This window comes from Seriola dumerili, unplaced genomic scaffold, assembly GCF_002260705.1.
Source record: "Seriola dumerili isolate Sdu_G_001 unplaced genomic scaffold, Sdu_1.0 BDQW01000025.1, whole genome shotgun sequence".
Classification (NCBI taxonomy): Eukaryota; Metazoa; Chordata; class Actinopteri; order Carangiformes; family Carangidae; genus Seriola; species Seriola dumerili.
The window spans coordinates 5495173-5506778 of record NW_019174280.1 but is presented as its reverse complement, the minus strand read 5'-3'; the positions used below and the strand labels follow the sequence as shown (position 1 = coordinate 5506778).

Here is an 11606-nt window from a genome sequence, read left to right as displayed (position 1 = left end):
CACATCCAGAAAATACATTTGCCCCTTTAGCTGCTAAATGCTTCGTTATGCTCACCAGCTAGTTGCTAACATTGTCGGTCTGGTGTTTGGTGCAGTGCATGTTTCATAGAAAACAGCTGCCTGAGGTAGAAAATGTTTTTATGAGAGCTGTGAGAGTGAACCAAAACAGTAAAGTTGGAGACCAAAAAACCAAAACAATGAACTCAAAAGGCATTATAAAACTCCATAGAGGTGAGGGGAACTGCATTCTCTGACTTCATCATTAAAGAGCAACCCCTTTCCCATTACAGAGTTTTTTGATCCAAAATATTATTAGTTTTAATATTTCCATATCACCTAACACAGTTTCTATCATATCTCCATTCACAAAATTCAGAAATTTATAATAAAAGATGTTGTAAAAGCCAAAATATTAACCATCCATATCAGCATAGTTGTTGGAATCACAAGCTTTTGGGGATAAATACAGCAATGAACATCTAACAATAACCCCACTGTTGTATAAACCATTTCAGGGTTGGACTTTTACTGGCTAAGGGTCAGAGTGTCAGGTTCCCTACCCATGCTTTAATTGGTTTACATAAGAGTGCTGGTAACCTGCCCTTTATTATCCCTGCTACCTCTATTGTCAGCCCATTTTCTCAAGCAATTTATAACCCTGCTGAGGTCACACCAGGAAAAGATGTCATCACAACAGAAACCTTCCAAATGCACTACCTGTGAGTGGAAATACTGGAAGGAAGAACAAAGCGGGGACAATACATTTCAATATTGTCATATGTTAGGGATTGATAAAGCTGATGAGGGTTCATAATACTAAACCACACCACATATGAATTTGCTTTTGTTGTGAAGGTAACTACAGACATTGACCACACCTCACTGACCTCGTTACACACATGCACTGTCAGAATAGCTTCGACGGAGCCAACAACTTTGTCCCCTTGTTGGTTCTTCCTGCCAGCAACTACATACAAAATGTGTCCCCTGTGTTTTAATGTCTACTACTGCTGAAAGGCAACAAACATACCATGATACCTTTATCTGAAGATGACTGATTGACAGCACATCTGGACAAGCAGGAGCAGTTATATTTAAAGTTTGTTTGAATATGTTCATGTCTGGTATCCGTCACTGAAGGAAAAGTAGTGTTTTGTTTTTTTTGTCACAGCCTCTGGACGTCTGATCATTTACCAATCCCACAGTAGATGTTCCTCCTGCCGCACACAGTTGTATTATCAAAACTATGGTCATGTAGTACACTGTAAGATATTGTACATTAAAAGCATATTATTAAATGTATTTTAGCTGCATGTAAACCCTGTACCAATTAAATATTTTGTGACACAAATAACAAGCAAACTGCATTTTCTTTTATTATTATAACCTCTAATATGTGGGATGACATGAAGGCAGTGACATCGCCACACACATTTTGTACAGGTCAAAGCAGAAAAACACATATTATGTAAAGCAGACAGCTTTTTTTTTTAAAAGCTGATCTATTGGCACAGTGACCGTGTGCACCATCAGCTGATGCATTAAATCTCTATCTGCTCAGAGAATAGAGACGAGCACCTCAGGGAAACAGGCATTCAGGTTTTTTTATCTACCACATGTAATTACCCAGATAAGAATGCCAAGTTCTGTATGTATTCAGGCCACTGTTTTAAAATACTAATCCAAAGTATAATTCTACGGGCCATTGCTTATAACACCATATACCAAGCTACCTACCCAAAAGCCTCCCATCCACAGAGTTTGATGGCTTCTTTCATGGCAGACATTTCGACCCGTCATGGCAGGAAAAGCACAGGTGTTACTGATAACATTAACACTGTATTCAAGCTTCTCAATAAGTTACGACGGAGTGACAGCATGCACAGTACATGGACCCCGAAACCGAAGCGTCTCAACTGAATTCAGCCATCATTCATTTTATTATTTAGACCTGTGCTGTGACGGGTCAAAATGCCTCCTGTGAAAATAACCTGTAATTGCTTTTTCAGTAGAGGTGCACACGAGAGAGCAGGTCCATTTTTGAAAAGCACAAACAGAAAATTTCATTCAGATAAAGCTGGGAACATTTTGCAGCCAATTAAAGCACAACTTTTACATCTGGATATTTCCAACATCTCGAACTGACAACATGAGATCTGGATTTAACTTGTAATTCAGAAACTGCAAATACCATTGTAGTTACTTCTATAAAGTTGTATTATGGAAAATACAAATTACATGATAATAGAATTAACCCAGAGGAACTTGCTGTACATGGTTGTTGTGATTATTCTCATTTCCTCCTCTGGAAAAGCTCATGACTGATGATCTCCGCATTTTCATTTGTCAAGATGATGAGGTTGCAGTGATGAAAGACTCACTGAGATGACGTTTAGCATTCTTTGAAAAATCTTTTAATACAAAATACTATTTTACAAAATATAACTGGACTTCAAAACAAAACTATTGTAAATGTTACAGTGTTAGGGGGACAGTTGAGTTCACAGCTCTTTACCACGTCTCCCATCCTCATGTCCTCATGTTGTTTCTGTCCACAGTCCAGTAAAGCACGGACACTGTTAAAAACAAACCAAAGGAAGGGTTTGAAGAGGAATCAGGTCAGAGTTTCTGCAGGAAGCGGAGCACCAGGTCTCTCAGTGTGGTACGCAGCGGCTCGTTGTTGTCACAGACTATGTGCGTCCCGTCCTCCTCCAGCTGGATCAGTGTGTCCTCTGCCTGGAGGTGCAGGATGTGTCCGTCTGCCGTCTCCTCCACTTTCACCTCAGTGATTCCATGCTGCCAATGAGGAGATACACAATTAACTCTTCATACATGATGTGTTTTATTCTTGTCATTTTGCAAAATGGATGCCTACACAGGTGCTTGAACATGAACTGAGATTGAACAAAACTTTAAACTGCCTGTCTACACTTATATTTGTGAAGCAAAATCCAGTGGAAGATAGAGGGTATTTTCTAGTCAGTAAAATCTGACATTACAGTTACTGCAGGAGCAAGTTTATGCATTTAATTAAAAAAAGTAGTTTAGTTTAGTTTAGTTTTATTTCTTTAAATCTGCTGTGAAATAAGTACTAATACCAGTAATTATGCCATTAGGAGACTCAAGGCTCCACTGGGAAAACTAAAGCTACAGGAAATTGCAGCCAATGACATGTAAATAACACTAATTAACTAACTTCTGGCTGTTACAGGCCACGTCCACACAACTACGTTTTACTTTTAAAACGCAACATTTTTGTTGGCATCCACACAACTTTTTTTTGTTTTTCGAGCACCTGAAACCAAGACGTTCGGAAACGCTGCTGGCCCCCTTTTAGTTTGAAACCTCCGGGGTTGTGCTGTAGTCTGGACAGGCAAAAATCGAAATGTTTGGAAACGATGAAGTAGACAGCGACGGTCGCTCCCTGATAGGGTCTCGCCACCCTCGACTGACAGCGGTGAATGCGAAAGAATAACAAATTACAAGTCTTACTGACCTTGTTGTACTTGCTAGCAGCTGTTGTGCAGTTAAATTCTACAACTGCCTCAACACTACAGCTGTTACTTGTTCGTGGTGTTTTCTGCAACTAATCAACTGCAGAGTAGGCAATCTGCTCCCTGTTTACACCTGCTCGCGCACGCCCAGTGTACGTGAATGGTCATGAATGTATGCGTTTTCAGGCGTGACACTCGTACGTAGTAGTAGTAGTAGTAGTAGTAGTGTGGACGACAAAAGCAATCTTGAGGTTTCCACTGATGTCTGCAGATGTCACACCTTTTGTAATGTGGACAGGAAAGCTTCCAGGGGCACAGCTCCACTCAGCAGGGGTTTGGGGGCCAGCACCACAGGGGGCTCCTCCATCACTCGCTTTCTCTTCTTGCTGGGGGGCACTGGGGGGGGTTTGGGCACCGACTGGCAACATGACAGAAAAATATCAGTTGACTGGAGAGAGATTACACAACATGAATCATTCAAATAGATAGTTTGTGGTACAGATTCAGACTCACCTGAAGTGTGTGTTTGTTGTCCTTGGATTGTAGCACTGCAGACACGGTTGCCACGGAGACGCCGGGTTTAATCTCAGAGGGCACCAGGGAGTTGGCCAGCTAGGGAAAGGAGAATCAGACTTTCAGACATGAAAATTGGCCACCTGCTCTCTGACAGTAGTTTGAATATTTCCATAATGCATTTCAAGCTTCAATTCTGACAGCTTTTCATCCACCATGTCACTGTTTCCTGCAAACACACCAGAGGATTTAAAATATGAACTCACCATCTGTGTCTGAAGGTGCTGGTTTTATCTTTTATTCAACACTGACACCTGACTCCATTAAAGCCTTTTTATAACTAGACAAGTTGAAGAAGAATAAATTCATCTGAGTTACTGCTGTGATGTGACTCACCTCGGGCAGTATGTAGACGCGTTCGTAGCGGCGTCTGAAGGGCAGGTTGAGTACAGAGCAGCGTCTGTAGGGCATGGGAGGGGGCTGCAGCTCCAGCATCAGGTCAGAGCGGTGGGACTGGGTGAGTGGAGGCTGAGTGTACTGCTCTGGACACACCACATGGAGGGGCTGCAAGGGGGGGGGGGGGGGGGGGGGGGGGGGGGGGGGTGATAAACTCCTGTGAAGAATGCTTTGTCTTTCTTTGTGTCTCTGACCTCCAGCGGCTGTGAGCTGAGCTGCCTAACATTTACACAGCTGTTATAAAAATGGTTGAGACTGTTGGTGAACTGTTGGAGTTAATCATAAAGAAGAAAAATGTAAAGTCAAGCTACACTTTTTATTTAATTTTGTAAAATGAAGCACTGTATCATTATTATAACGATACATGAATCGAATACCCCTGCTTTAAAGTGATAGTCTGGAGAATTTCTTCTTGTGCAGGCTAAGTGTAGAAAAAGAAAATGGCTATCGCTGACTAAATAATGAAGGTTTTTGTAAATACTCAACACAAGAACAATACTGAGGTGATCTTGCATTCACTGTGACCCCCACATTAATCATTAATTGGATCGGTGCATTTTCTGCTGCAGCACTGTTGTGCGTTCCCTCCTGCTCTGCCCTTAATGCTGGTCGAATACTGTTCAGTTGTTGTGTTTGTGACTCGCCCGTTAGCTTGTAAATTGTTTCCATTCTCCTGTTTCACCCACAAGACTGCTTCTGACTGAGCCATTATTCGCTTATTACACAATTCTCCTCTTCCCAGTGTTGCGTGTAAAAACAACCCATGAGAGCAGCCATCTCTCAGCTACACGATCACAGTGATTTTCCAGTCGTTATAATGTGTTTAACTCATCTTTAAAAGAAGAATCCCTCTATAAACTCCATTAGAAATCAATTTCATATCGCTGTAATCCATTGACTCTTTCAGTGTATATTGCTTGTAAAATGAGGAAACCTGTATTTATCCACTTATGTCTCTTATGACCCCTGTGATCAGTGGAGAACAAGTGTACAGTACATTTAACACATTCGTGAATGGGACGGTAACATGACAGTTAGGTGTTAACAGCATACCTGGACTTCCTTGAGCAGCTTTGATACTTGGTGAAAGTTGAGCCGTGTGTCAATGGGACAGTAGACACACTTCATAGCCAGCGGCTGGTAGGGAGCCAGGGCATCAAGGTACGAGAAGTCCGGCTCTGGTGACGAGAAAGAAAAAAGGCTTTTAGAAGCAACGCGTTTGCTTTGTAGTTACAGGATGACGTCCTCTCGTTCACGCCTAGTTGATGACACAGCAGTGTTTGTACGGCAGCTGTAGTTACCGGTAAAGATGATGGTGTTGAGGCTGGACTTGCCCCACAGCTCCATGAAGTGAACCACGTCCCCGAAGCGCAGAGAGGGATGACCGGTGAAAACCACACACGGCTGACGGAACTCGCTGCTGAAGTCTCCGTGAATACTGGGGTAGTGCTTCAGCTTGTTGGTCTGGATCAGCTGAAACATCAACAACACAGGAGATCAGTGAATGCAGAAGAAACAGTGATGTTGGCTTCCATCTTACAAACTAACTTGTGAAACATGAAAAACAAGAGGCTCATCTAGTCATTGTTTCTCGGGCCAGCAGCAAAGTAGTAAACATCTTTAGGTCATGTGTGCAGAGTATTCAGTCCTGCCTGAACATAAATCCCCATAATAAACAGGAGTGGTGTGTACACACTCATTTATTGAAGATTGCTTGAAGTAGAAGGTGTGCAGGCGACTCTACTTTGTTGGCTTATGCTAAATCACTACAGGATCTTGTGCTGCCGTGCACGCCAACAGTGTCCAACAGAGAGTGTTGGGTTTTGTTCATTGTTACTTTTGTCCAAACTGCACACTGGACCAAATTTATTTAAAGTGGCTCCTGGTTATATTTCCCCCTGGGACATTTTTTCTGAATTGAATGGCTCATCTGATAACAATGTCCTGTTTCAACAGAGTGTTTGATCGGTTCAAAGAATTTACTCACGTAGGATAATATCTCAAAATAAAGCCTCATTAATTGAAAATGTAAATGAAAATGTACTTTCCGAATGTACTTGTTAAACAATGCTTTTGGTGGCAACAGGTGTTGCAAGTGATTTTGATTTATAACTGCATACGATTTGAGAAACCTACTCCAAGCTTTTACTGTGGTTTGAAGGGTGATGTCAGCGCTCCTTTTACTAGCTGACAATCAGGTTTTCCGAAAATCCATTATCTCTGAAATGCAGCATTGTTCTTCAGAGATAGGAGAGACAACAGACTCACCTCTGCATGAGGGAACGGAGGCTCTGGAAGATACACCTTTGTTTGCTTGTTGTGACAAAGCCTGAAATTAGAAAAAAAAAAAAAAAAAAATGATAACCCTGATCAAAACATCCCAGAATGATCCTGTGGAGCGATGCTGCAATGCACCACACTGGCAGAAAAATCAGAATCAGTATCTGAGTCAGTGACTCAGTTTTGCTGCAGTCAACATAAGTAGATGTTTGATCTCTCCAGCAACACCGACTTTTCTGTCACTGTTTTGATTGAACAATAAATCTCTAGCAGCCCGCGAGAGCAACAGTCTTAACAGGGGGGCGAGCGATTCTAGTAACAAAATCAGACTTACAGACACTGATGGTTTGTTTCCCTCAAAAGGTCAGTACAATTACAGCATTTACATTTACTCAGTTTTGTACATATTAGGGAAAACAAACGATGTGCAATACTGTAAAGAGAGTAAATAACTATTCTGCGTGATACTGTACACACATTTAGTGAATGATATTTCAGTGAATGTCTTCCCCCACATTTTGCTAGAGAATGAAATACCAACTCAGACAAATCTGTATCTGTAACTGATGTTTGATTTTGTCTCCATCATCGTAACATTTCACAGATTTCTAGAATAAGAACATCCTGCTCACCACTCAGCAAAGATCTGAGAGAACTCCAGCGAGCTGTTGGCGACGGGTGAGATGAAGTAGAAGGGGGTGGTCCCCAGGCTGGCGCTCTCAATGAACTGGTACAGACACTCCAGCAGGTCGTATATCACTCCTGAGGAGTAGCACGGGACCAGCACATTGCCTCCCGCACGAATGGTCATGGCTGCAGGTAAAGACAAATAATAAACACTTAAAAACATTAAACTACGACTGCACACGCTGCCATTCCTCAATCAATTAAACAGCGTTTAGGGGGACACTTTAACCTGAAAGTATTTATCATTTATTTACACTTACGTCCAAAACAACAGATATTTAACAATATGAAATTTATCTTCTTACTGAACTGATTAAATCTATTCTGTACATTTTAACCTACCCAGGTTACTACAGAATTCTCCCAGCATGCCGTCTGGGTTGGCTGTGGGCATCTGTGTTAGGCCTGTCAGAATAAGAACATCACTGTTCTTCAGGGAGCTTTGGTCCATCGGCTGAGAGAAGAGAAGAAGAGATACTTTAAATTATGACCCGACCTGTGAAAGAGCAGCTTTGTAAACTAAACTATCCAGTAAGACGTTCACACACATCTCATCTCAGTGGAACTGGAAATTTCTAATTGCCTCTGGTTGAAATGTATTCTCTATATATCACGATGGAACGAAACAAGTAGTGGCCAAAGCATATTCAGTACTTCCTGCTGACAGTCCTACAATGCAACGTATAGATGCAAATTTTACTGCTGTAGTTGTGAATGACTGAAAGAGAGTGGCCACTAAATTAACTCTAAATTAGTGAAACAAGAATCTAGCAAATATGTTTTCCATTTGTTTACAGTGTATGTGTTTTAATGTGAAATTAACAGAACGTGTATGCCATACTTTCACAAAGATTTCATAAAATAATCACTGACAAAAACTGATGATTAAAAACTGAAACACACATGGAGAGCTGACCTTTGACCTACCTGTGGGTGTGTAGTGAGGAGGGATGAACCCGACACATAGGACACTTTCTCGTGATGTGACTGAATGATCCAGTTCGAGCTGCCCAACGAGTAGCCAGAACTTAAAGGGGAGATCTGTACAGCTCCAAACAACTCCTGCAGAAGAAGAGGTTATCACCACGGGAACACACAAATACAGAAAAACAGAAAGAGGACACATACAGCTATTTTAGTTGTGTAAACAAGCATATTCCTGTGCTCAAAGCGTGAAAAATGTCTCGCATGAGAAAAATATAAAGATTCTTTCTAATATTCAAATAAATTTAAAAAAAAAACACACTCTTTTCTCTTTGATTTTTATGTTCTGAGAGTTTTGAGTGTTACTTAAAAAAAGAAGCACACTAAGAACCACATTTACTTTTTAACTGAGTCTCTCTTATCGTGACTAATGTTTGGTAATGTGCATTTTCTATGTCAACGCACAGCATATGTAAAAACACATCCATATAAATGTGCCACACATATTGTGACCTAGTTTTTGTATTGAAAGGATGCCAACACACCAATTAGGTGCATAACCTTTTTTTTTTTTTTTTTTACCCCCAAAGCTCTAATAATAATAGTAGATACTGTCTGACCTAATGGGCTACATTAATTGAACACTACACTCTTGTTTGATTAGTCTCCATGTCAGTATTAGTGTTTGCCTGTACAGAGTGCGTAGGACAAAAGAAGTTCTTACCACTTTCTGTGAATAACCCACAAGTTGCACTTTACTGAGGGCAGAGTTCACTTCCTGTATACTGTAGCATCGCTTCCATGTCCACACCTCCACCGCATCCTTCAGCGGGCCTGGGAGCATCCTAATACAACAGCATTAATTATATATTTGTACTTCATAGTATTAAGTTAAATGCATCTGTCGAAAAGTAGCTGAAGTAAAATGACACCGTGATAAAAATGTACAAATGAAATCAAATTAAATAAACACAGAAACGTAACCACTAAAGTAGGTGATTTTGTTTTTGTGTCAAATTTTTTTGTTCTAAAATATTTTCCAAATCACAAACAGAACATTTGTACTTGACTCTTCTTTTTGTAGTTAATTTGTACATCTACCTTTGTAATTCCTTATTTTTCCAGCAGGTGGCAGACTGGGCTTTGGGAACTCTCTCCATGAAGTTCACCAACTCTTCCATCAGCAGTCTGAGCGAAGAACAGCAAGAAACAGCATTTCTTAAATATCTGAAACCCCAACCGCTGTCTTTTGGTTCAAGATATGACATTTATTTTGCAGACCTTGCATCCATTATTCTTCAAACCAAAACACAGTGGTTCAGAGCTCTGGATATGTGTCCTTACCTGCCAATCTGCAAGGTGGGTTCTGTGGCATACACCGTCCCTGTGAAGCCTGTGCGTTCAGTGATGTAGGGCAGGGCCATCATGCAGTGGTAGTTGGATATCAGGATGACATCAATGGTAGACAGATCCAGCAGTTCTCTCTGTGGTTGATATAAACGGGAATGTTTAGTAATTTAGACTAAATATGTGTTACTATATCAAGTATAGCATTTATTATTATTATTCACATCTTAACTGCAGCTCATGGAAGTGAAAAACAACTATAGCAATCACACTTTCTTTATCATAGTGATTAATATCATAGAGAATAATGTCATTAATCAAAGCCTTTAAAATCAAACCGTCTGATGAACACAACTTTAAACTATCTTTTGTTGGGCTTTGATTCGCTCCCCAATTCATGTCAGCATTACACTGTAATTTCCTGCAGTAAAATCATGAATTTGTCACATTTGAGTGATGGCTTAAGCAACACAAAAGACACACATTTTAGTTGAATATTATACAGTGAGCGTGTAGGTAGGGTTTCCAACCTCAGGAAGACAGAACTCTGGCTGTGAGTCCACAAACACCCTTCCTGCACACTCCTTCAGCTCCTGGACAGATGGAAAGAAAGTTTGTGTACTTTTGTGGGCCATCATTATAGACAAATCTTAATACATTTAAACTTTACAGACATAGATAGAAACAGAAACGACTCCAGGTGGTCTCACATACAGATACAGGTTTAATACTCAGTGAATCAAATACACCAAAAACAGCTTCTCATACCTTCTCCAAGTTTACTGCTCCATCCTTAGAGACCCAGCCAGGCAGCTTGGAGAGTCTAGGGCTGAATAGGACAAAAACTAAATATTCAGAATGATTCAGAGCAGTGGCAAGTGTATCACTCAAAAATCTCTAAATAATGATACTTGAAATTAATGAATAAAGACACTACTGCTGATGCCAGTGACTCACCTGTGCACAAGAGGAAGGGGCAAGAAGTTGAGGACTGAAGTGGTGTCCAGCCCACAGTCCAGCATGATGGTGGTGGATTTGAACTTGAGAACATTGCAAGGCAATGTAGGATGACCAGACAGACAGTACTGCAAGAGGGAAGACACACAGTCAGAAACACGCATGTGGAAGAAAAATCTGATTGTGCCAACAGAGACACAGTAGAAGCAGCATAAACACGACATTATAGTAAGTACAGTGGAGAGATGGTGCCAGCCTGCGCGTATGATTGCTGTATCAGTATAAAAAGAAAATTGCTAACTTAATTTTCATTGATCAACAAATTGACTCAGTCATTTTCTTTCAATGGGGACTGCATACATAGGCTTAAATAGTTTACCCAGCCTTGCTGTTAGCTGACTTGTTAGCCCCAGCGAATGAGACAGGGAGCTATTAGCTGCCAAGCTAACAGAGTTAGCCAGAACTAGGTGCCTTGAACGATTTGCTAAAATGCTTTAATTGTCACTAAGGGTTGGTTTGGCTCTTTACTGTTGCGTTGTTTACTCACCAATTTCATTTTAATACAAATAACGACGGATAAATGTGTTTATGATAGTCAGCTTTTCCAAGATCGCATCCTTGCACACTGTGTTTGTCTCTCCGCTCGCTGTGTTTTTCTGACGTTTGCCCTCTACCGCCCCCTACAGAGGTGGAGAGGAACTTTACTCATATTTAACATACAGGCAGGTCAGAGGCACCAAATACTGAGAAAAATACCACCTATTTGCTTATTTGTAACTGTCCTGAAAATAGGATTTTGCATGACAAAATAGTAAACAAAATATCGATTGAAGTGTCGATAATTGTCGTAAACAAATGCACGTGCAGCAGGACTGTCTATCAGGTTCGCTGGCACTAACCAGAGCCGTACATAGATGAGTTCACCTAGTGTTACGAGGAACTTTGGAT

General features: G+C 40.8%; 1 protein-coding gene across 1 annotated transcript; it reads right to left on the bottom strand.

Moving 5' to 3' along the window:
• Nucleotides 1–1419: 1419 nt before the first annotated feature.
• ints9 (integrator complex subunit 9) lies at nt 1420–11290 on the bottom strand. Its single transcript, XM_022765818.1, has 17 exons — nt 11206–11290; nt 10659–10786; nt 10470–10530; nt 10232–10294; nt 9699–9838; nt 9456–9542; nt 9079–9199; nt 8358–8492; nt 7773–7884; nt 7376–7556; nt 6732–6792; nt 5765–5936; nt 5517–5641; nt 4404–4571; nt 4008–4106; nt 3775–3912; nt 1420–2796 (listed from the first exon to the last, which is right to left on the bottom strand). The coding sequence occupies exons 1-17, from the start codon at nt 11212–11214 to the stop codon at nt 2620–2622; spliced, it is 1977 nt and encodes a 658-aa protein (XP_022621539.1). The 5' UTR covers nt 11215–11290; the 3' UTR covers nt 1420–2619.
• Between the last annotated feature and the right edge of the window lie 316 nt (nt 11291–11606).